Source organism: Podarcis filfolensis (assembly GCF_964270895.1).
Source record: "Podarcis filfolensis genome assembly, chromosome: 7".
Taxonomy (NCBI): Eukaryota; Metazoa; Chordata; class Lepidosauria; order Squamata; family Lacertidae; genus Podarcis; species Podarcis filfolensis.
The window spans coordinates 10,440,975-10,460,935 of record NC_139603.1 but is presented as its reverse complement, the minus strand read 5'-3'; the positions used below and the strand labels follow the sequence as shown (position 1 = coordinate 10,460,935).

At 44.2% G+C, this 19,961-nt stretch overlaps 2 protein-coding genes across 3 annotated transcripts in view; one reads left to right on the top strand and one right to left on the bottom strand.

Annotated features, from left to right (window-relative positions):
• Nucleotides 1-14,418, top strand: part of CTNNAL1 (catenin alpha like 1) — a 56,580-nt gene extending 42,162 nt beyond the window's left edge. Inside the window, exons 12-19 of one of the 2 annotated variants that reach the window (XM_083624628.1) lie at nucleotides 5,168-5,205; nucleotides 6,199-6,249; nucleotides 6,353-6,507; nucleotides 9,267-9,315; nucleotides 10,107-10,163; nucleotides 10,931-11,050; nucleotides 12,037-12,120; nucleotides 12,220-14,418. In XM_083624628.1, coding sequence (XP_083480754.1) covers nucleotides 5,168-5,205; nucleotides 6,199-6,249; nucleotides 6,353-6,507; nucleotides 9,267-9,315; nucleotides 10,107-10,163; nucleotides 10,931-11,050; nucleotides 12,037-12,120; nucleotides 12,220-12,231 — 566 coding nt within the window. In that variant the 3' untranslated portion in view covers nucleotides 12,232-14,418. Of the gene's footprint in view, nucleotides 1-5,167; nucleotides 5,206-6,198; nucleotides 6,250-6,352; nucleotides 6,508-9,266; nucleotides 9,316-10,106; nucleotides 10,164-10,930; nucleotides 11,051-12,036; nucleotides 12,121-12,214 lie in introns of both variants that reach the window. The other variant, XM_083624627.1, reaches the window with a different exon arrangement.
• Nucleotides 14,231-19,414, bottom strand: ABITRAM (actin binding transcription modulator). The gene is made up of 6 exons (XM_083624799.1): nucleotides 19,267-19,414; nucleotides 16,964-17,015; nucleotides 16,258-16,387; nucleotides 14,751-14,827; nucleotides 14,606-14,675; nucleotides 14,231-14,515 (listed from the first exon to the last, which is right to left on the bottom strand). Exons 1-6 carry the CDS (start codon nucleotides 19,322-19,324, stop codon nucleotides 14,387-14,389), a joined length of 516 nt encoding a protein of 171 aa, XP_083480925.1. The 5' UTR covers nucleotides 19,325-19,414; the 3' UTR covers nucleotides 14,231-14,386.
• Between the last annotated feature and the right edge of the window lie 547 nt (nucleotides 19,415-19,961).

Genomic DNA, 19,961 nt, shown 5'->3' with positions numbered 1-19,961 from the left:
TTTGCTGCCTTGGTTCCATCTGTTGGGATCTAACATTGTAGTTCTGAAACTGTTGAAAGTCACATCAAGAAGACTAATCATAGTCCACAGAGGCATTGCTAGATATTTAACACCCCTGATGATCTCTGTCTTATAGGTGGAAGGAACTATTTCCGACTCATAGAATCAGGTTTCTGTTGGAATTATTGACTCTTCATCAAATCCAGAGTAGTGTTTCCCCATGTCGAACGCAATGGCTGCAATCCAGAGAGAGAATTGGTCATGTTGAGGTTCCACTGAAATCAGTGGGGAAAATTAATATATTCATATTTAAGTTCCATTAATTTCAGTCTGAATCTTAATGGACTGAGGCTCCAAGTGTAAAGGACAAGATGTTGTGTCTCCTAACTCTGCAGTGAGCACACACAAGAAAAATGTGACCGGTCAAATCCTGCTTCCCATGACTATAGGGACTATTTCATACTTTATGTGTTTTCTGTGGGCAGAAACAGTAACAAGCACAATTTTTGCTTAAAATTTGAAGCAGGTCTAAGCATTTGATTTGTCCCAGCTGACTCAGATGCACATTGCCCTAGAACAGGCATGGCCACACTTGGCCCTCCAGCTGTTTTGGGACCACAATTCCCATCATCCCTGACCACTGGTCCTGTTAGCTACGGATGATGGGAGTTGTAGTCCCAAAACAGCTGGAGGGCCAAGTTTGGCCATGCCTGCCCTAGAAGAAGAGAATATCAGTTTTCTTTCTAAACCCAAAGCACACCTCTCCAGTTTAGGAGTGAGTAATGCCTAAATGCCCTTAAACTTTCCATATTGGTACAATGTTGTTGCACTTTAAATTATATTGTATGAAATTGCCAATGGAATGTTTGCTATCATTTCATAGCAAACTTAGAAAAGATTACATACTATGCAGTTATATTTTTTTGTGCATTTATGAAATGGCCTAAATTTTGCCCTCAAGGAGAAAGGGGGAGAGGGGTAGAAATCTAAACCAATTTGCAACCTTTTGACTTTTCCTACCAGAGCAAAGTGATTACTTGGCATGCAAGGAAAAATTCAATGCAAAACTTGAACCTGGGCATGATTTATGCCCTTCCCCTTTGTATTTGCAGGGTAATATAGAGTCGTGTGTATGTGTCCCCATTTGGCAACATTCACATGTTGTCACATGCTTAAAAGAAAATCCACACAACCAATTTATTATGTAAATATTGAGGGAGGAAAATTAACCTGCAGCACTTCAATCTCACAAATTCTACAGGGACCTGGTTCAGCCAATCACAGATTATTGTGAATGAGCTGCATGAGACTTCGTCTTGCTCATTCCCACTGCCCACATAATTTCCGAGAGATGGAGAGAGAAAGCTTCTGTTCCCACTTTAGGACAAACCACAGTTCTTTGATGTGTATGGGTTGTCAAAGCCAGTTAATGCATACAAACTGCTTTCTAAAACCACAACTGGTCTTGGTTTGTTTTAACTAACTGCGGTTAGACTATAGCACAGCCTCCTGAGTTTGAAAGCAACAGGGAACTTTGCTTTTCTCTAAAGTGAAAATGGAATATCTCTCTCCTCTTCTTGCTCCTAGGAAAGGAGAGATTGTATCTGAGGCTCACACAGGCTTGGCCACAGTCATCTTAAAAATGGTTTAGATCCGTGGTCCGCTAGATGATGTTGTAATCCCACCAGCATGGCCAAAACTCAGTGATGGTTGGAGTTGTTGCTCAACAACATTGCTACCCAACCCTGATTTGTTGAATCGAATCGAGCCTGTTAGTTGGCCTGCCGTTTATATATCATGTGGCAGAATTAATAAGTACCACGGGGTAAGGACCTAAATTAGGCTTGCATAGCAAATTTGTCTTGACAGAATGTAATGTAACACCCTTCCTCTCCCTCCTTATGAATTGTTTATTTCATGTATTTGTTTATCAGCCAAATTATGTTATGGCTAGGACCTACATTGTAGCTCTGATTCTTAGTTTAAACTTAGTTTGAATAACGTTATCTGGCCTTGTTCGAAGCTGCAGCAAGTCAGCACTAGGAAAAAGCTGGATTCAAACACAGCAGAGGACATAGCACTGCCAAAGTGAAACGCTTTTAAGTCCCATTGACTTCTTAAGGGTGGTTTTCAGCACGTGTCTTAATTTTCCCATTCAGATTAATGGGATTGAATGTGTTTAACCAGGTCAATATGGCTTTTATCTTGAAAGCAGCAGCTGGCATTAGTTTCCAATTCAGCATATTAAATTGGGTTGTTGTGGCTTGGTGTTTGTTTTTAAAAGAACAAATTTATGTTCAGTGACAGAGCAAAATATTTCACCCTGTGGATTTATACAACATAAACTTCCTGGGTGTTCTCTGAATTCTTTTATCACAAAATTGAGCCTGCCTTCGCCATTGCTAGAGAATAACAACAACAACCCAATAGTGGCATTCTAGATAACAGGAGGAAACATCCCTTAATTTCTTTGATAATAATTAAAGTTGCAATTAACACTTCAGTTTGTTCTTGTCAGGAAGATAGCTAAGCCTATATACTAAGTGGACTGAAAGTTTAGCGGGCTAGTCCCCTCCACCTGCCCCTTAATTTACAAACTTTATATTTTTTACGGTAATGTAATTTTTTAAGCTGTCACTTTACAACGTGGGAGATGTGATGGGAAAGGTATGTTTTTGATGTCTGCGAGGCAAACGCTCTCTGCTTTTTGGTGATGGTTAAAGACTGAAGAGCAATCAAAATGTGCTGGACACTTTCTAATAAACCAAGTGTATTTTTACAACGAACTGCTTGGCTCCAATCTGATTTGTGTTTTCTTTCCTTCGTGGGAGAAGCTGGAGTGCCGTGGGCTCTATTTCAGCAGCGACTCCGCAACTCCCTCGGCAGCCGCCACCCCTGTTGAAATGTTTCAGCTTCCTCCTCTGTCTCAACCACTTCAATCTTTCCACTCTGCTTTCTCTTTGCCAGACATTCTGCCCTTTCCTCATATCATGTTGAGGGACTCTCATCCTTTGATTGACAGTAGCCAGGGGTGAGCGAGGGTACCATGAAGTACTTGGAACACTGAGCTGGACTGATCTTTGGACTCAGCCACAGTGGCAATGCCTCAGCCACCCCCTCGTTGGAAATAACTCACACAAGGACGCAGATATTAGGTTTATGTTATTGGGCAAATTCTGACCACAACTTTATTGAATTACAGAATGTGAGCGGTATTGGCTTAGGCATTGATTGGACCCAACTATATCTGACTCCTGCCCATTGTGCAGGAAGTCCAGTAAGGGTAAGCCACCGGTAGGGGGAGCCCTGTCGATGCGAACCAACTCAAGCTCCCCCTGGTGTTCCCGTCGGGGTCGTGTCAAGGCCTTAGCCCCCCAGCCGGGCTTCGGACTAGATCAACACCCCCGGATTCCTTTAACGGAATACCCTTAAGCATGGAGGGGCAGGTGATGGCCACACCTCTCCTTCCGTACACAAGGTCAAACAATGCCTAACCGCAACCCTAACAAACTTGTGATGATTGCTATGAGGTAGGCGAAAACCAAGTGGCCAGTGCCAATTTGCCAAGTGGAAAAATTCCTACCAGGTTCCTCGGACAACCAAGGCGACCAACCGAAGTCCATAGCAAGGCCATAGCCTAACCTGCAAAATAGGGAGGGAGGGCGGGTGATTGAGGAAGCGAGCCAAAGAGGAAGTCCTCTGGCTCGCTCCTCCATTTAAACTGCCCCGGCCACGCTCCGCCGGCCAGCGGATTGGCTGGCTAGGCTCTGACGTGGCCGGGATCCCCCAGGCAACAGGGGACAAAGTCCCCTGCCCCCGGTGGGGAGTGGGTGGCCACATGGTCCACCGCAACTCCTCCCCACTGGGAAGTGGAGCGGATCTACCACCTAGTAGAGCAACACCTGAATTGCATGGCCTGGGATAGTCTCTCCAGTCTTCTGTACATGGTTTGGTCCAGCAGACCAAATTGCTTGACTTGCTCCATTGCTTGCCCTCCGTTCTGTTGCACAGAAGATGATAGATCATGTCACAGATCTTACAGATCCTCTCCGTTTTTGTGGGCATGAATGGGCTTTGTGCAGAGGGCTTGTAGCACATGAGATTATCTGTACTTTGGAAGGGTTGTATGCCAAACCTTCCTCTCTAATAGAGCACCTCCTGGAAAGCATGTCTCAGCCACGTCGGTGGCTAAACTTTTAAGGAGTACAGTCGTACCTTGGTTCTCAAATGGAACCCATTACGGAAGTCCATTCGACGTTTGAAAACGAAAGCGCGGCTTCTGATTGGCTGCGGGAGCTTGCGGCACTCAATCGGAAGCCATGTCAGACGTTCGGCTTCCAAAGAACGTTCGCAAACCAAAACACTTCCTTCCAGGTTCGTGAGCCAAAACGTTCCGAGTCACAAGGCGTTCGAGAACCAAGCTACGACTGTAGCAAGCTACGACTGTACAGCATTTCTGGATCCCAGTATAACTAGCTATTTTACTAGCATGCTAACACTGACTGTGACTCTCCAGATAACGCCACTCCAAATACTATTTTTTAATCACCTTGGGGGATGACATTCATTTGGTTTTGCTAGCAGATCTCTCCATTCTGTGACACTCACAGCAGTCAGATGTTAATTAGATGTGTGTTTAAACTTTTCTGGTTTGAACGCCAAGCTTTTTTGGGCCCCCCAGGTGCCATCAGAATCCTCTCAATAATGCTTCCCTGGACATACAACCACCTCACCCCTCCTTGAAAACTACTGATGTAGGGCAGGAAAAACAACTAGCTGAGATGGTATATCAGAAATTACCAGGAGAAAGGCAGACTCCCAATTCATTTCTGCACTTGCTTGTGTGATGTAGGCGTTCTTTGCCCCATGAAATAGTTCCCTCCCTCTCCTTGGGCATTCAGAAAGGTATTAGAAGATTTTAGAAAGAATGTCGTTGAAAAGGAAGGGGGCCTACTCAACGTGCCAGGTCTTCAAAGAATCAAATTTAAGCAGTAGCAGAATTTCCCTTTTATATACTGAAAGCCATGGCAGAATCCGTGAAGAGGAATTGTTAGAGGTAGGTAGCTCTTTTCTTTAAAAATATTTTTTTTTAAGCCTAAAGAAATGAAAGAATAAGTCTGAGGTGTGCGTGAAAGCTACATGACAAATTTTAATGTGTTGTTCTTAGGAGAGAAGCGTGTGTACCTATCACTGCCCAGGCCGGGGGTAAGTTCACTTTGGTGGGGTTGCTGCATTTACCTTTTTTTCATACACTAAAAATTAATTTGCTCCATTCCGCATACCTCCTCATTTGCCACCATACTCTAATTTTTAAAAATCTAGTTTTCTTTCGCCCCCTTACAGAGGGTTAATGAAAACCTCATATTGCCATCCTGGCTATAGAAGGTAGTTTTCTTTGAGGAAGCAGCAGTAACTAAACAAAAAAGAAAGTTGGGTAATTCTTTCCTCCGCCTTCTCAACTGCAGTGCTTTGCCTAAGACAGGGGTCAGCAAACTTTTTCAGCAGGGGGCTGGTCCACTGTCCCTCAGACCTTGTGGGGGGCCGGAATATATTTGGGGGGGGGGGGAATGAACGAATTCCTATGCTCCACAAATAACCCAGAGATGCATTTTAAATAAAAGCACACATTCTACTCATGTAAAAACACGCTCATTCCCGGACCATCCGCGGGCCAGATTTAGAAGGCACTTGGGCCGGATCCGGCCCCCAGGCCTTAGTTTGCCTACCCATGGCCTAAGACCCCTGTAGTTCAGTTCATGACATTGCGTACTGAAGTCAGTATGTAATCGCAGGTGATATAGGAGACTCTGCTTCATAACTTGGAGAACTGCCGATCAGTTGACAGTTTTGTGCTAGCTGCCTGATTTAATCCCATATTTAAAAATCTGAAATTTTAGCAACAGCCATGGGTCACTTCTATTGTGTTCAGTGAGCCCATAAGGAAGGGGTTTTAAAAAGCAGGAAGTCCATGAAAGGAGAACAGCAGTTGGCTCATTCCAACACTGACCCAACAACATAATCCTTCATTGAATTCAATCATTTTGAGTCTGGGGTTGGAGGGGAGAGCGTTATTGAAAAACAGCACACATTCTTGGGAATTCACCTGTTGACTCCATTCCTCATCCCTTTGATGGATTAATAGTAACACTGGAAGCAAATTCCATTCGGTAAACCGTTTCTCTTTCTTTTTTTTAACAGAAGCATAATGCAAACATGAAAGCCTTAAAGCCAGTCAGGCTCGATAGTGAGGTAAGGTACTACTTCTTAATCCGCTAGTACAATTTTTCTGTACAGTAGTTGTGAAGCTGAATAGTGTATTAAGCAAAAAGGAAGTAACTTTTATCACTTGCAGGAGCAAATGAAACTTGGGAAACTAGGCTTGGAACTGCATAAACTGACAACGCGCGTCGACGCTGAGATGGAGAAATGGGATGATCCTGAAAACGAGATTGTACGGCATGGGCAAGGCCTGTCTAGCATGGCCTATTCTATGTTCTTATTTACAAGGTAAAAACAAAAGGGTCAGGGAGGGAGGGAGGAATATTAAGGAGAGAATGGTTTGAAGAAGAAACCATGGTTTGAAGTAATATTATGAAGAGAACCGGCCATGGTTTGAAGAAGAAACCATGGTTTGAAGGAATATTATGCAGAGAATCGGTTTGAGGAAGCTATTCTTATTAGCCTTCGTCTTTCTGCCCTCCCCTTGCCAAACCTGACACTGTATTTTCCTTGGGGCTGGGACCTCTCTTTGCTCATGTTAATTTGAAGGCTAAACAAGAAATTACACTAAACATGAGGCTGAACGTGAAAATGGCCACTGTATTCCCTTCCCTTGTATCATTGAGTGAAAGCTCCTAGAACTTGACTCAGATTATAAGGTTCTTTTTCTCCACAATGCTGGCTGGCAGGCAGGGAAAGGAGATGGCGGACGTCATAATATTTCACAAGCCCTCCTTTGATGCTATAAAGGGACAAAGGGAGCTAAACGCACCGGTGGTGCCTTTTGTAGCAGATGCATATTCAGCATAGTGCCCTGAAAAGCGCCATCGTGTGCAGTGATTATGCTGTGTAAAAATATATACATTACAGCTTTTTGGTGTTGAGGTATAGCACGAGCCATCTGGCTGCAGAAACGGCTGCCTAGGACAGAAGCTCTTCAGGGGCATTAATGAAATAACACACAGGGTCAGGTGGGTCCTAGGATCTCTTGCAATGTTGTAGGGGATGTTGTGGGACTGCTGAGTTGCATCTAAGATAAGGTTACCATTTTTTTCCCAAAGAATCCGGAAACACTTTTTTTTTTTTGAAAAGAGGAAAAAAATTACCATATTTTTTGCTCTATAAGACTCACTTTTTCCCTCCTAAAAAGGGGAAATGTGTGTGCGTCTTATGGAGCGAATGCAGGCTGCACAGCTATCCCAGAAGCCAGAACAGCAAGAGGGATCGCTGCTTTCACTGCGCAGCGATCCCTCTTGCTGTTCTGGCTTCTGCGATTCAGAATATTTTTATTATTGTTTTCCTCCTCCAAAAACTAGGCGCATCTTGTGGTCTGGTGCGTCTTATAGAGCGAAAAATACGGCATTTAAAAAAATTAAGAAGTAATATCTTATCTTCTGTAGTCTCCTCTGTCGTGCGGCCTTCCTCTGGGCCTCAGCCTGCTCTCTTGGAGAGCTAGTCACCATGGAGTAGGCTCGAGTTGGGCCTGGGCTCGGCCACGTGTCCTTGCCCTCGCTGTGCTCTCCTACCTCTCCTCCTGAGTGGCAGCAGCGGCGCAGCAAGGTCAGGGCTCCCCTCTTTTTTTCTCCTTCCTCTTTCTCTGTCTCCCTTTTCCTTCTCCTCTCCCCCTTCTCACTGCGTCAGCTCCGGGGTTGTTACAGGCCCCGGAGCGCCACTGGGCAGTTGGCCGAGTGGCCGGACACTCTCACTCCCAGCTCGGTTTGGGTCACACGGGGGGGGATGTCAACAGTTCCCCCAGTTGATGTGCCAGGCGTCCCTGGTTCCCCCTCAGCAGCGGCAGCAGCAGTCTCAGCAGCTCAGAGCCAGCCTGGTAGTGTAGTTGGCTCTGGCTGGCTTCAGGAGCTGCCCGCTGCCGTGACACCCGCCATTTTGCCTCGCCGGAACTCCCCATGTGATGTGTCTTGTTTGTTGAACCAATCACGCAACATTCATTCCCTACTAATAAATCGACAACACTTAAAATATAAATTCCAGAACGTTAAATGAAATCCAGGGACATTCCGGGGACGGATTTTGTTTGGGGACAGATTTGTAAAGCCGGGGACTTTCCCTGGGAAACGGGGACGTCTGGTAACCATAATCTAAGAGTCCCCCCCCCCCCGCAGCATTGAAAGAGATCCCAGAAAGCTTGTCTTGCTGACCCCCATCCCCACTTGTGTGTACTTCGTTTTGTATCCTGGAGAAGGCAGCCATTAGCAGAGTTTGAGAAGTATGTGGCTGGCATTTACGGTCACTGCTCTTTCCTCTTCTGAGCACTAGCAAGACAGAAAAAACTTTTTTAAAAAAAAAAAAAAAACCTCATTACACTGGCCTTCCATGTTTCAATCTTAGTTGAGAGCCAGTGCGGTGTAGTGGTTAAGAGTGGTGGACTCGTAATCTGGTGAACCGGGTTCGATTCCCCGCTCCTCCACATGCAGCTGCTGGGTGACCTTGGGCTAGTCACACTTCTCTGAAGTCTCTCAGCTCCACTCACCTCACAGAGTGTTTGTTGTGGGGGAGGAAGGGAAAAGGAGATTGTTAGCCGCTTTGAGACTCCTTAAAGGGTAGTGAAAGGTGGGATATCAAGTCCAAACTCTTCTTAGTTGAAATCTTACTTTGCACCTTCAAGTTAAGCAACCTTGATGTAGTTAAAGCAAAGACGGCTCGTTCTCATGTCGTGAGGGATGTTTTGATAAAAAAAACCCACTGTGCTCCTGTATCTTCAGCCAAAGCGATGCCCAAGTCTGGAGCAGAGCCGAGAGATTGAGCTGTTCTGTCCTTAGCAGAGCCTTTTCTGGGCCACTCAAGCACAGATAGGGAAACTCCAGAAGTTGTCGGACTTAGAACTCCAATCAGTTCCAGCCAGGAATAGTGAGAGTTGCAATCCAACACCTGGAGGACCACAAGTTGCCCACCTCTGCACAAAATCTTCAGCTTCTCTGTCCCAGCCCTCCAGAGCCCTAATCACAGGGTTTTGTAGATTAAACAGTCTTTAGTGTGTTGGAATTGTTATTATCATTATTATTTCTCTCTCTCTCTCTTTTCTTTAGAGGGGAAGGGCTGCTGAAAACCACTCAGGATTTATTTCAGCAGTCAGAGGTAATGAACAACCAAAAGAGAGTTCGCAAACTACTTTCAAGATGCTGTCAGCAAAATGTTTTAATTAATTCCTGGAACAACGTGAGGTTCTGTTAGCAAAAACACCGAGCAATTAAATCATGGGGCCTTTGGGTTGCCTAATGAATATAGCACTTTTTGTCTAGGTTAATATTTTCCCTAAACCTTATTCCTCTTAGGTATCATTTATAGGTGGGGGAAATCTAATAAGTACATTTGTATGTATCTTGAGGGTTTTTTGTTTTTTGTTTTAAAAAGGATTTCCGTATATGTGAACTGTGTATTGATTTTAATTTTTGGAGCGGAGAAGAGAAGTGGGGCTTGCTTCATTCACCCCCAAGCTGATTTTTAATCTTTCCTCCCAGTTTTATTCTGGTGGGAGACAGTAAGAATATTGCTGTGTTGCCTCCCATATATATATATCGTTCAAACTATGGACATGTGACCCTGGATATACCTGTGCCTCCATTTCTCTCTCGGAGCAGGTCTTTTCGAGTCTGCAGGTCAGGATAGGCTACAAGGAAAAGGGAGGGGATTGCAGACAGCCAGTGGATGTATTATTAAATACACACACACTCTTACACCAGTGTATTTATTTTAAGTGAGCTGTCTCTCTTAAACAACAGTATTTTAAAGTGTATTCCTTTTGAGCTGAATTTGACTTGTTCAATCACCAACAGGTTTTTAGGTCTGTTGCTGAGAGTAGGATTTTCCCTCGTCTCGTGTTGACTGTTCTTTACGTTTGCATGTAACCTCTCCCCTTTCTGTCTTAGGCCTTTGCTGCAGAAGGACTAAAGTTCGCCTCGGCTCTCCTTGCGTTTTCTAATCAGGTACCGTACAAATTCCAAATATGAAAAAAAAGTTGCGTTTAAAAATTTCTGTTCTTGATGCTTCCATGCCTGGTTTCTAGTCTTTTCCCCTTATATAAATTCTGTCATGTTTAGCTCTCCTATCCATAGCTGTCAACTTACAGATTTGAAAATAAGGGACCAACAGCCTTGAAAATAAGGGACCAGCAGCCAAAATAAGGGACCTGCAGCCTCACCTGTTCCAGGCACTCCAGTCTTCCTGTCCTCCTGCAGTCTGGTCAAACTCATGCTGGTAGCTTCGAGAACACTGTCCAACCAACTTTGTAATCAGAGGTTCAACTGAATAGAATCTGAATCACATGCACCACAAGGCCTATGCAGCCTCAACTTAAGATGGCTCCCCGGCCTGGCTTTGCACTGCAAAGTTTGCAGCAGCACGTGCAACAAAATGGCGTCCAGCATTCAAAACGCCCCTCAGCTTTCATTAACTAGCCACACACAAGGCATGCAAGCTCCCCCCCCCCCAGTCGTTCTTAGACTTCTTATTGGGTGAGCAATACAGCCAAGCAAAACAGTTGGAGCCTCCCTCCTCCCTGGCCGGCAGGGAGGGAGGGAGAGGAGCTGCTTCCTCTGAAATTTAAGGGACATCATTTAAGGGACATTTAAGGGACATCCATCAATAAGGGACAGCAGCAGGACATGGCACTGGAATAAGGGACTGTCCCTTCAAATAAGGGACACTTGACAGCTATGCTCCTATCTTAGAGGCATCTATGTGTTTGTTTCAGCTGGAAGATGACGACAAGCCATTGGTTCTACAGGAGATTGACAAAATGGTCCCTGCTTATCAGCAGCTTCAGGTAACAGCCAAAACCCCTGTTCAGGGTAAAACTGCAACTTTCACAAAGGTAAGCTTCTTAATAAATTTTAAAGAGAGTTTTGCCAAATGAACTTGCTTTTTCAATTTTCTCTTTTCTGTAGTCGAAGGAAGAAAACCTAGTGTTAGTCATGCTGAGAGTAGACTCAGTGAAATCAGTAAGCCTGCTTTGAGTATGACTAATGTTGAGGATCACACATATTATTTAGTTCTGTGTGTTGAATAGAGCAGGCAGAGGTTGTATGGTGCTATTATGTCGCTAAAATTAGCCGGGTCTCAACTTGGGAGGCCACTTTACAATTATACGGTGACAGTTAAAAACAAATCGTAGCCAGACAAGTCACCGGTCTTCTGGGAACAAATGTGGTGCTCCAAAAAGTTCCCTTGTTCCAACAAAGAAATAGGGGTCCCAGATTTTTAAAAAGCAAGCACAAATCTTGTTACCCCATCAGCACCTTGTAGAATGTATGCTCAGGCCCGTTTTAAAAGCATGTCTAATGTAACACAGATACCATGAATTGTCTTCATGTATTCAGCATATTGCTTGCTTCCCAACCGTAAAGAAAACAAAGGTGCCTGATTTCCTTTCTCAAAAGTAATAATAAATGGTGGGCTGTCTTAAATTTGTGCATTTTTTAAAAGAGAGAGGTTACCTTTTTAAGGACTCGCCAAAAACAAAACAAAAATCACCTTTAAGGCATTGAAAAAATGTGACCAGTTCATTGCTTGAAAGCCAGTTCTTTGATTAAAGCCTTTTAATCCAGCCTGCAAGAGAGCAGTTTAAGAGAGTAGGGACCATGCATGTCTTCACGTGATTCTTGTTCCTTGAATTAAGGCTTGTGCAGGAGAACTTCCTCCTGGATTGCGCTCGTTATCCTTAAAAGGTGACGGTGGAGGGAAGAAATTGTAGCGGAGTTTGAGCCACTAATAAATGTCTTTGATAAAAGTGCGAAAGCAATTTGCACAGGCGGCGTTTCATGAACTCTTTGGTGATGCCCAGATTTACTCTGTGTTTAGGTGGACGCGTGCATTCACAAAGCAAAGTATATTCTCGATCTGCTGGCCCAGGTTCTTCCGCTTAGCTGCAGGTTACTAAGAAAGGTGAGTGGGCATCCGCACATCATCTAAATGTAGCAAAATGAACCCATTTCTGGATGGAGCAACAACTTGTATTTATAAATTACGTTTATTGCAGCACAGAGGAGGAAATGACTACCTTAGAGCCCATCATCCCTGGAGGGAAAATGGCCTGCAGACCGTAGCAAGAGAAAGTGGTGGCCTGGTTGGAAGAACAGAAGCCTTTGGGATAAAATCCTTGGAACAACACGTAGCATACCTCAGTGTTTTGGAGAACAAACCGTTCTAAGGCGCTTTTTGGGAACAAAAAGATTTCCATACGAGAGTTTGTACACTAAGCCTCTCCTAATTGCTTTCTTTTGAGAAAGGTGAAACCAGGATAGAAAAAGCTCTTGTAACCTTTTCACATCTAATAGATGTCACGGTACTTGGCAGTTAACAAAAGCAACACACAGCTTTAAATGGCTGCATATTTTTGTAAAATGAATACGTTTTTTGTTCACTATTAATATGTACCGCTATTTTTGTAATCCCGTGCATTTATGAATGTCTTACTCTACAACCCCAAAGATGCTGCTATAGATCTTTATGCACATGAACTGGATAGTCTTTTGATATGCTACATGGGGGGGCGGGTACTACTGGTATTTTGTTGTTTGTTTAATGGTCACCACTAAGGACCCTGGTCTGAAAATAGGTATTGTGGAAGAGTGTTTTTGAAAAGGGAGTAAAAGATGGGACTAGAATCTATCCCCCTCCCTCCTAAAGTGACCTGCAAACAAGTTCTGTTGCCACAGATCCCACTTTTACCTTGAGAGGAGGAGGGGAAAGAGGCAGGCATACTCTCTTTAGGGGCAAGATTTGGTCCCAAGGTCCCGAAGCTGCTGACCTCTTCTGAAAGCATTTGTTAGTTACAAGAAAGCTTTAAGGATAAAAGCCTTCTGAAAACCTCACTCTTTTTTTAAAAAAAGAACACCAAATTTACCAACTTACAAGGCTAAAAATAAAGGTTTTCGTTAGTGCTGATGAAGCCAACTAGTTAAGAGCTTGTGTTTGTCTTGTTTGTTTTTATAGTACGCTCACACAGAGTCAGTAAAATTTGTGTCGTATGCTCTGAGCAATTTTATCAGAAATATCTCCCAGGGAGTTTAGGGAGATTTCCCTCCCTAGTGAGTAAGCTTAGGACTGCAGCTTTAAGTGTAAAATTTGATCCTTCAGTTTTAGGTAGCTAACAGAGGTTATATAATTCCACTTGGAAGTAAGTTGTAGCTGTTAAAACCAGTCACTACAAAGAGGGCATTACTTGTTTTGTAGAAACTAAACATTCTTCATTCTTGTTTGAGATGTATGTATGTATGTTTGCTGTAGTTACTGAAGTGCTCTGGTCTGAAGTCTCGCTATTATTCAACCCCTATTTAGAGTCCTGCAAACCTGAGAAACTTAGGCAATGACTGATGTGGCTATGGTTAATTGCTCCTTTTTATTCTCTTACCTTAGGATAAAAATTAGACACTTAATGGCAAAAAGAGAATTCCCAATCTCATTTTACTCTGATGTGCAAAGTATGGAATAAGGGCTTCCCCACCATTTATTTTCTGTCCTTATCACCTGCTTGCCTCTTTTCTTCTGCAACGCCAGTCCTATCCCGAACTCTCAACGGAGGCAAAAAGCTGGTTGTGTAGAAAAGGGGCAAGTAAGGAGAAAGGTTAAGCATCCCACTCAAATTAACATGTGTCTGAAAAGGCCATATTAGATAGTGAGTGTCTAGTCATTGCATTAGCTACCATCCACAATATTTCGCTCAGGTGTACATTTCAACATTAAACTCTTCCAAATAACAAACTTGTTAATGGTAGATAGATGCCACTCTGTCAAGATTTAGTCTTCACTTCATAAAGTAGAGGGTGAAATGATAAACTATAGGTAAACAAAACTTCTGTTGATACTGGAAACACGGTTGTATTTTGGCATTCCCCCTTTAAATGCCACAGTCAAAGTTAAGTTCTCTTGAAGTTCCACTGATATCACTGGAGATTTAAGTACTCAGTTGACAGCTTGTTAATAAAAGAACCTTCAAAGTGCTTTTTTAAAAAATTGCTTGCTTGCGCTGAAAAAGAACAAATTCTCAGACCTGTTGCTATTTGAAATTCAAAGCGTTTTTATTCAGTTCTCCTTTCTGCGTTAAGTACGAAAGCGGATAAGTCACTTTATTGTGGGGTATACTGGAAGCAGTCTCGCTCAGTTCATGCGTCTGCTAATGAAATGCCGAGTTCTCATTCTGTGCATCTTATCAAGAAACGGAATTAAAGCGTTTTGACAAAACATCTTCGTATTCTTTCCGCGTCAAAAGTCCCTGAGTTATGCTTTTACTTTCTTCAAACTTTGGCAATACAACTGCTATGTACCCATCTGTGGAAGGCTAGAGGGGAAAACATGAGAAGTGAGACAAAAAGTAAGAGAGAGAATGCAGAAGTAAGAGAAGGGCTAAGAGCTAGCTTAAAATTCTGACCTTGGCTTGCAGCAGATTTGGACTGTCCAGAATGTTTTCATTCACCTCTATCAATCTCCCTCTTATACAGCTGCAAAGAATTTCCAGTTTAGTAAACTCTCGAATGGTAGAAGCAACGCAAGGTAAACAAAGGTCTCCTGCTTACCTATATATGGTATACTCTTCTCCATCTGAGCAGAAAATTCGGCACAAAGGGGAAAGTTCTGTTAGGAACTGAGCACCCTGGGGGGAAACAGAGGTTATACAAATTAAGACTCTGAGAAAAGGAAACTGCAAGAGCCTGGCAGCTTTCACTGCCAGCAGTAAAAGTCCAGGGACCTTGTTTTATTGTTCTGAACAAAAAACTTCTAAATTAAGCAAGATGCCGTTTCCTTCCTTAATGTGGACAAAACTGATAGGCATTAGATTTTGAATGCAAGGAAACCCATGTTCAGATCCAGGGTCCTTAGTGAAACCCATTAGGCTGCCAGTATAAACTTACATCTATTGTAACCTGACATTAAGCCTTGGGGATGGGGAGGAATGATAACATGATTTTTGCTGATGACCCCCTTCTCCTTCAGAGAAATGCTTACAGTGGTGGCCAAGTCAATTGACACCAGGATTAGAAATGGGGGGGGGGGAAGGGGGCCATCTTCTGTGGTCTCTGCAAGCAACTTGTGGTTTGTGGAGACAGTAGACAAAACAGCAATGGATGTGTCTCATTCCTTGTATAGTATGCTGCATTCTGGCTCCATAGATTTTCACACACACCCCTCTCAAGATAAGCAGAAGACATCATCACACTTCAAGGACGAAGTCTAGCCAGGTCAAAACAATTGAAGTTGAAATGGAGCAGGACTGGTGGAGGATGTGGTTTGGAGAGGGTTTTGTGAGAAGATAGAGAGGTTTAGAGCATGGGTAGGCAACCTAAGGCCCGGGGCGCGATCTGGCTCAATCGCCTTCTCAATCTCGCCCGCGGACGGTGCGGGAATCAGCGTATTTTTACATGAGTAGAATGTGTCCTTTTATTTAAAATGCATCTCTGGGTTATTTGTGGGGCCTGCCTGGTGTTTTTACATGAGTAGAATGTGTCCTTTTATTTAAAATTCATCTCTAGGTTATTTGTGGGGCATAAGAATTGGTTCATTTTCTTTTTTTCCCTTCAAAATATAGTCCGGCCCCCCACAAGGTCTGAGGGACAGTGGACTGGCCCCCTGCTGAAAAAGTTTGCTCTAGGCTCTAGGCCCTGACTTTGTTTCAGTAAACCTGAACGGGCATTTAGTAACTGGCAGCCTGGTTCTCCTTCTAGCAAGAATATGGGAGGGAATTAAAGTATGATGGATCATACCGACAGACAGAGACCCTCTTCTTAATGCAATCTAATCTCCCCTAAGTCACAAGAGGAAGCAAGCACCGCAGGTCACTAGGAAAACGGGGAAGATGGGCTTCTTACAAACAAAATAGCTTCATAAATACATTTGCCAACGATAGGCACATACTATTTTAGTCTATACCATGTAAACCCCTCTCTGCAAGTACCGATAGCCCCCTTACAGATAACAATATTTTTAAAACTGTTCCTCCTCTAAGTCCAGCAGAATCGGTGTTTTTTTTTTAAAAAAAGAATTCTTACTAGACAATCACAAGTTAAAAAATGGAATGAGACATACCCGTTTAGACTTCCCAGAAACTTTATTTTGCAGCCTGCTGCAGTTGGCACTGATCTGGTAACTAATCCTCTCAATGGATTTTCCTTTTTGAAGAAGAGGATGAGCCTCTGCGAGAGTGACAACACAGATTCTACAAGAAAAGAGGTTAGGACAATGAACTGCTTGGACTTCTCCTCTAGAGCCAACTGCTAGGGAAATTGCTGAATACAGTAATTTATGTTGCTTTGGGAAGTCCCGCTTTCTTATGGATGAGTTACTTCGACAAAGCCAGAAGCCTTCTCAAAACAGTTTTCCAAAAGTACAAAAAATAACCAGTACAAAAATTAGGTAGGGAAACATTTTAAAGTTACAGGGTGTATCCGGCTCAATTAAGCTGCAAAAATTCTTATGTGTAGTAAGCCTATCACTTCTGTTCATAAGAGCAAGTTTTTGCCCTAAAAGGCCTCAATCCAGCGCTGGCTGCGAATCAGTAAGTTAATGCACATCTTATTTAAAACAATACAACGTAGATCAATTGCACCATCTCTTAGATGTGCGCCTGACTGCAGCTAATCTCAACTGCCTCAATGTTGAGGCAAGGATCTCTTAATAAGTAAGACCTATTGAGCAAATCCTGCGCTCACTTGCTTGGAGTGACACCCCCCCCACTGAACACAAAAGCAGTTCCAAGTTAACATGCAAATAAATGGGCTGCAAAAAAGCTTACCTGTTAGAATGCTGCAATATGCAATGGTCCTCGCATGGATTACCTTTGACATCTGTGGAGGAGGGAATTAACCATCAAATAAATAACTTTCCAGCCAAAAAAACATGCAGAGGTGAGGTTGGGTGAAATTAGTTGAAATTATGTAAATGCACTTCTTGGCCCAAGATGCTGACCATTTATGTTTCTATAGCAGGGGAGGCAAGTGTGGCAAGGCTAAAGCCTGGTTGAGAAGGGATTAATTTCAAGAAATGCAATTGCATACAGTTCTGCTACAATCCTTTTGCTTTTAATTTCATAAAATGTTTAATTTATTAAAAAATGATTGTTAAAAAAAAAGAACAACCTCAAAGCGATTTACCAAAGGTAAAACAGTAAAATCAAGAAAATTTCGCAACCCTACTTTAAAACAGAGAAAAGCTAAAACATTAAAATTACCGCAACCTCGTAAGCAGCTGGGTAGGCCCCAAAAGGAATGCTCTTAGCAGGTGCCAAAAAGGCACCTTCTTGAGTTCAATAAGCAGGGAGTTCCAAAGGGTAGACACTGCCACACTAAACAATCAAGTTCTTGCAAACACGGAATGGGCGTTATGTGTCTTATATTGTTTTTAATGCTGCAACCAGCCCAGGGACTATGGGCTGAAGGATGCGTAATAAACAAATCAGTAACATAATGGGAATCGTGGGATCACGATGTAAGTCTTCATTTCAGAGTAAGTGGGATTGGCTGTGGAAGAGGTGGGTCTGGATGAGGCCAGCCCAAGGCCATGTGCTGCTGCAGTTCCAATTACATAAATTACTATTCCTAGTCACTAAATTTGTTAGCCGCTTTCTCTTGCCCGAGGATGCAGGTGGCGCTGTGGGTTAAACCACAGAGCCTAGGACTTGCCGATCAGAAGGTCGGCAGTTCAAATCCCCATGAAGGGGTGAGCTCCTGTTGCTCGGTCCCTGCTCCTGCCAACCTAGCAGTTCGAAAGCACGTCAAAGTGCAAGTAGATAAATAGGTACCGCTCTGGCGGGAAGGTAAATGGTGTTTCCGTGCACTACTCTGGTTTGCCAGAAGCGGCTTAGTCATGCTGGCCACATGACCCGGAAGCTGTACGCCGGCTCCCTCGGCCAATAAAGCGAGATGAGCACCGCAACCCCAGAGTCGGCCACAACTGGTCCTAATGGTGAGGGGTCCCTTTACCTTTACCTTCTCTTTCCAGAGGCAACCCAAAATGACTTAGAAAATCAGAGAGTGAATCAGTTACTGCTGTACTAGTGTGCATGTGTGTCTATGCATCCTATAAAGCAGGGATGGGGGACTTGCAGTCCTCCAGATGTTGGGAGTGGAACTCGTATCATATGGTGCGGCAGTGCCTGAACTTTGGAACTCCCTGCCTATTGAGATGGAGCCAGGCATCTTTGCTGCATAGCCTTTTTGCTGCCTGCTTAAAAACACCCCCCTTTAAGGCAATCCTATCCAGATGCTAAAGGACGCGGGTGGCGCTGTGGGTTAAACCACAGAGCCTAGGGCTTGCCGATCAGAAGGTTGGCGGTTCGAATCCCCGCAAGGGGGTGAGCTCCCGTTGCTCGGTCCCTGCTCCTGCCAACCTAGCAGTTCGAAAGCATGTCAAAGTGCAAGTAGATCAATAGGTACCACTCCAGCGGGAAGGTAAACGGCGTTTCTGTGCACTGCTCTGGTTCGCCAGAAGCGGCTTAGGCCACATGACCCAGAAGCTGTACACCGGCTCCCTTGGCCAATAAAACGAGATGAGCGCTGCAACCCCAGAGTCGGTGACGACTGGACCTAATGGTCAGGGGTCCCTTTACCTTTTACCCAAGATGCTTCAATCGAGGCAGTTTTAATCTATTTTTGTATTTTAACTTTCCCATGCTTTAAAGCAGGGCTTACCATTTTTTCTCGATTTTATTGTTTCATCTTTTTTGCTTTGGAGGGGCTTTCCCCCCCAGTCAAGCGGGGGTTCATAAATTTAAAAAAAAACCCACCAGCACCCCTTATCATGTCTGCAAATGCGACCCCCGACCCCCATCTCTGTTGCAAACCCTCCTTTGCGCCGGATCCATATTTATCTTTTTGCAAACCGCTTTGAGCTTTGTTTGGTGTTTTGTTTTGTTTGCAATCAAGCGGGGTTTCACAAATTTCAAATAAAAATCCCACCATCCCCAACCATGGCTGCAAATCCCCCATCTACGGTTGCAAATTCTGCTTTGGGCTGGACTTGCAGCCGGAGAAAAGGACGCTCGGGGAGCCACCGACCCGAGACAGAGCTTCCGCGGCGCTTCTGCTGTTGCAACTTTACCGGGTTTGTACCAGCGGGTGAAGTAGCGCTCCGTCACGCCGGGCGCCGCCGCCGCCATTGGCAAGAGCGCAAGGGAAACGAATTTGCAGAGATGGTCACCTTTAGGACCGCGGGGGCGTCGCGCGCCGAGGCGGCAGCGGAGGGGGCGGAGCCAAGGGCGGCAACCCGGAACCGCCTCGCACCCGGGCATCCCCCGGCAGAGATAGGAAAAAAGTATAGATCAGTGCATCCATAAGGAGCTTCCGGGTTCGCATCTGCCAGATTTCCCCATGGAGTTGATTAAAAAATAAATAAATCTGTATTATTAATTTTTAATCGGGATTTTAGCGTCGCTGCGGTCAGGCAGAAGCTAGCCCAGACCCAAGCTGGGGCACGCTTTTCCTAGCCCTATATTTCGCGAGAAATGTTCGTGGGAGGGGAAATAATAAACCTCCGGCAATGCTACATTTTTAATGCCAAATGCAGACCGTTCCGAGTTGCGGCAGAGAAATAAATAGCTTACCAGCAGCCTTGCAGTGCAGTCCGTTATCCGTATTGCAGGTTGGCAGGTGAGGTTGGTTTGCGTTTCTGGCTTGGAAATGCAGCACAGAAACTCCTAGCTCTGATCCCTCCCAGGTTCAGAATTCAGTTGCGTCTAAAACTGCATTGCTCTCTGTTGACTGGCTGGCATACAGGCGCGCTGCATTTTTTAAGTG

Bases quoted from the DNA above. Each gene is read 5' to 3' on its own strand.
- ABITRAM (XM_083624799.1), bottom strand. From the start codon at position 19,324: ATGGCGGCGGCGGCGCCCGGCGTGACGGAGCGCTACTTCACCCGCTGG. The intron at 17,016-19,266 runs GTAAAGTTGCAA...CCTCCTCCACAG, and splicing joins CACCCGCTGGTACAAACCCG to ATGTCAAAGGTAATCCATGC. The intron at 14,516-14,605 runs GTCAGAATTTTA...TTTCCCCTCTAG, and splicing joins CAAATCTGCTGCAAGCCAAG to CCTTCCACAGATGGGTACAT.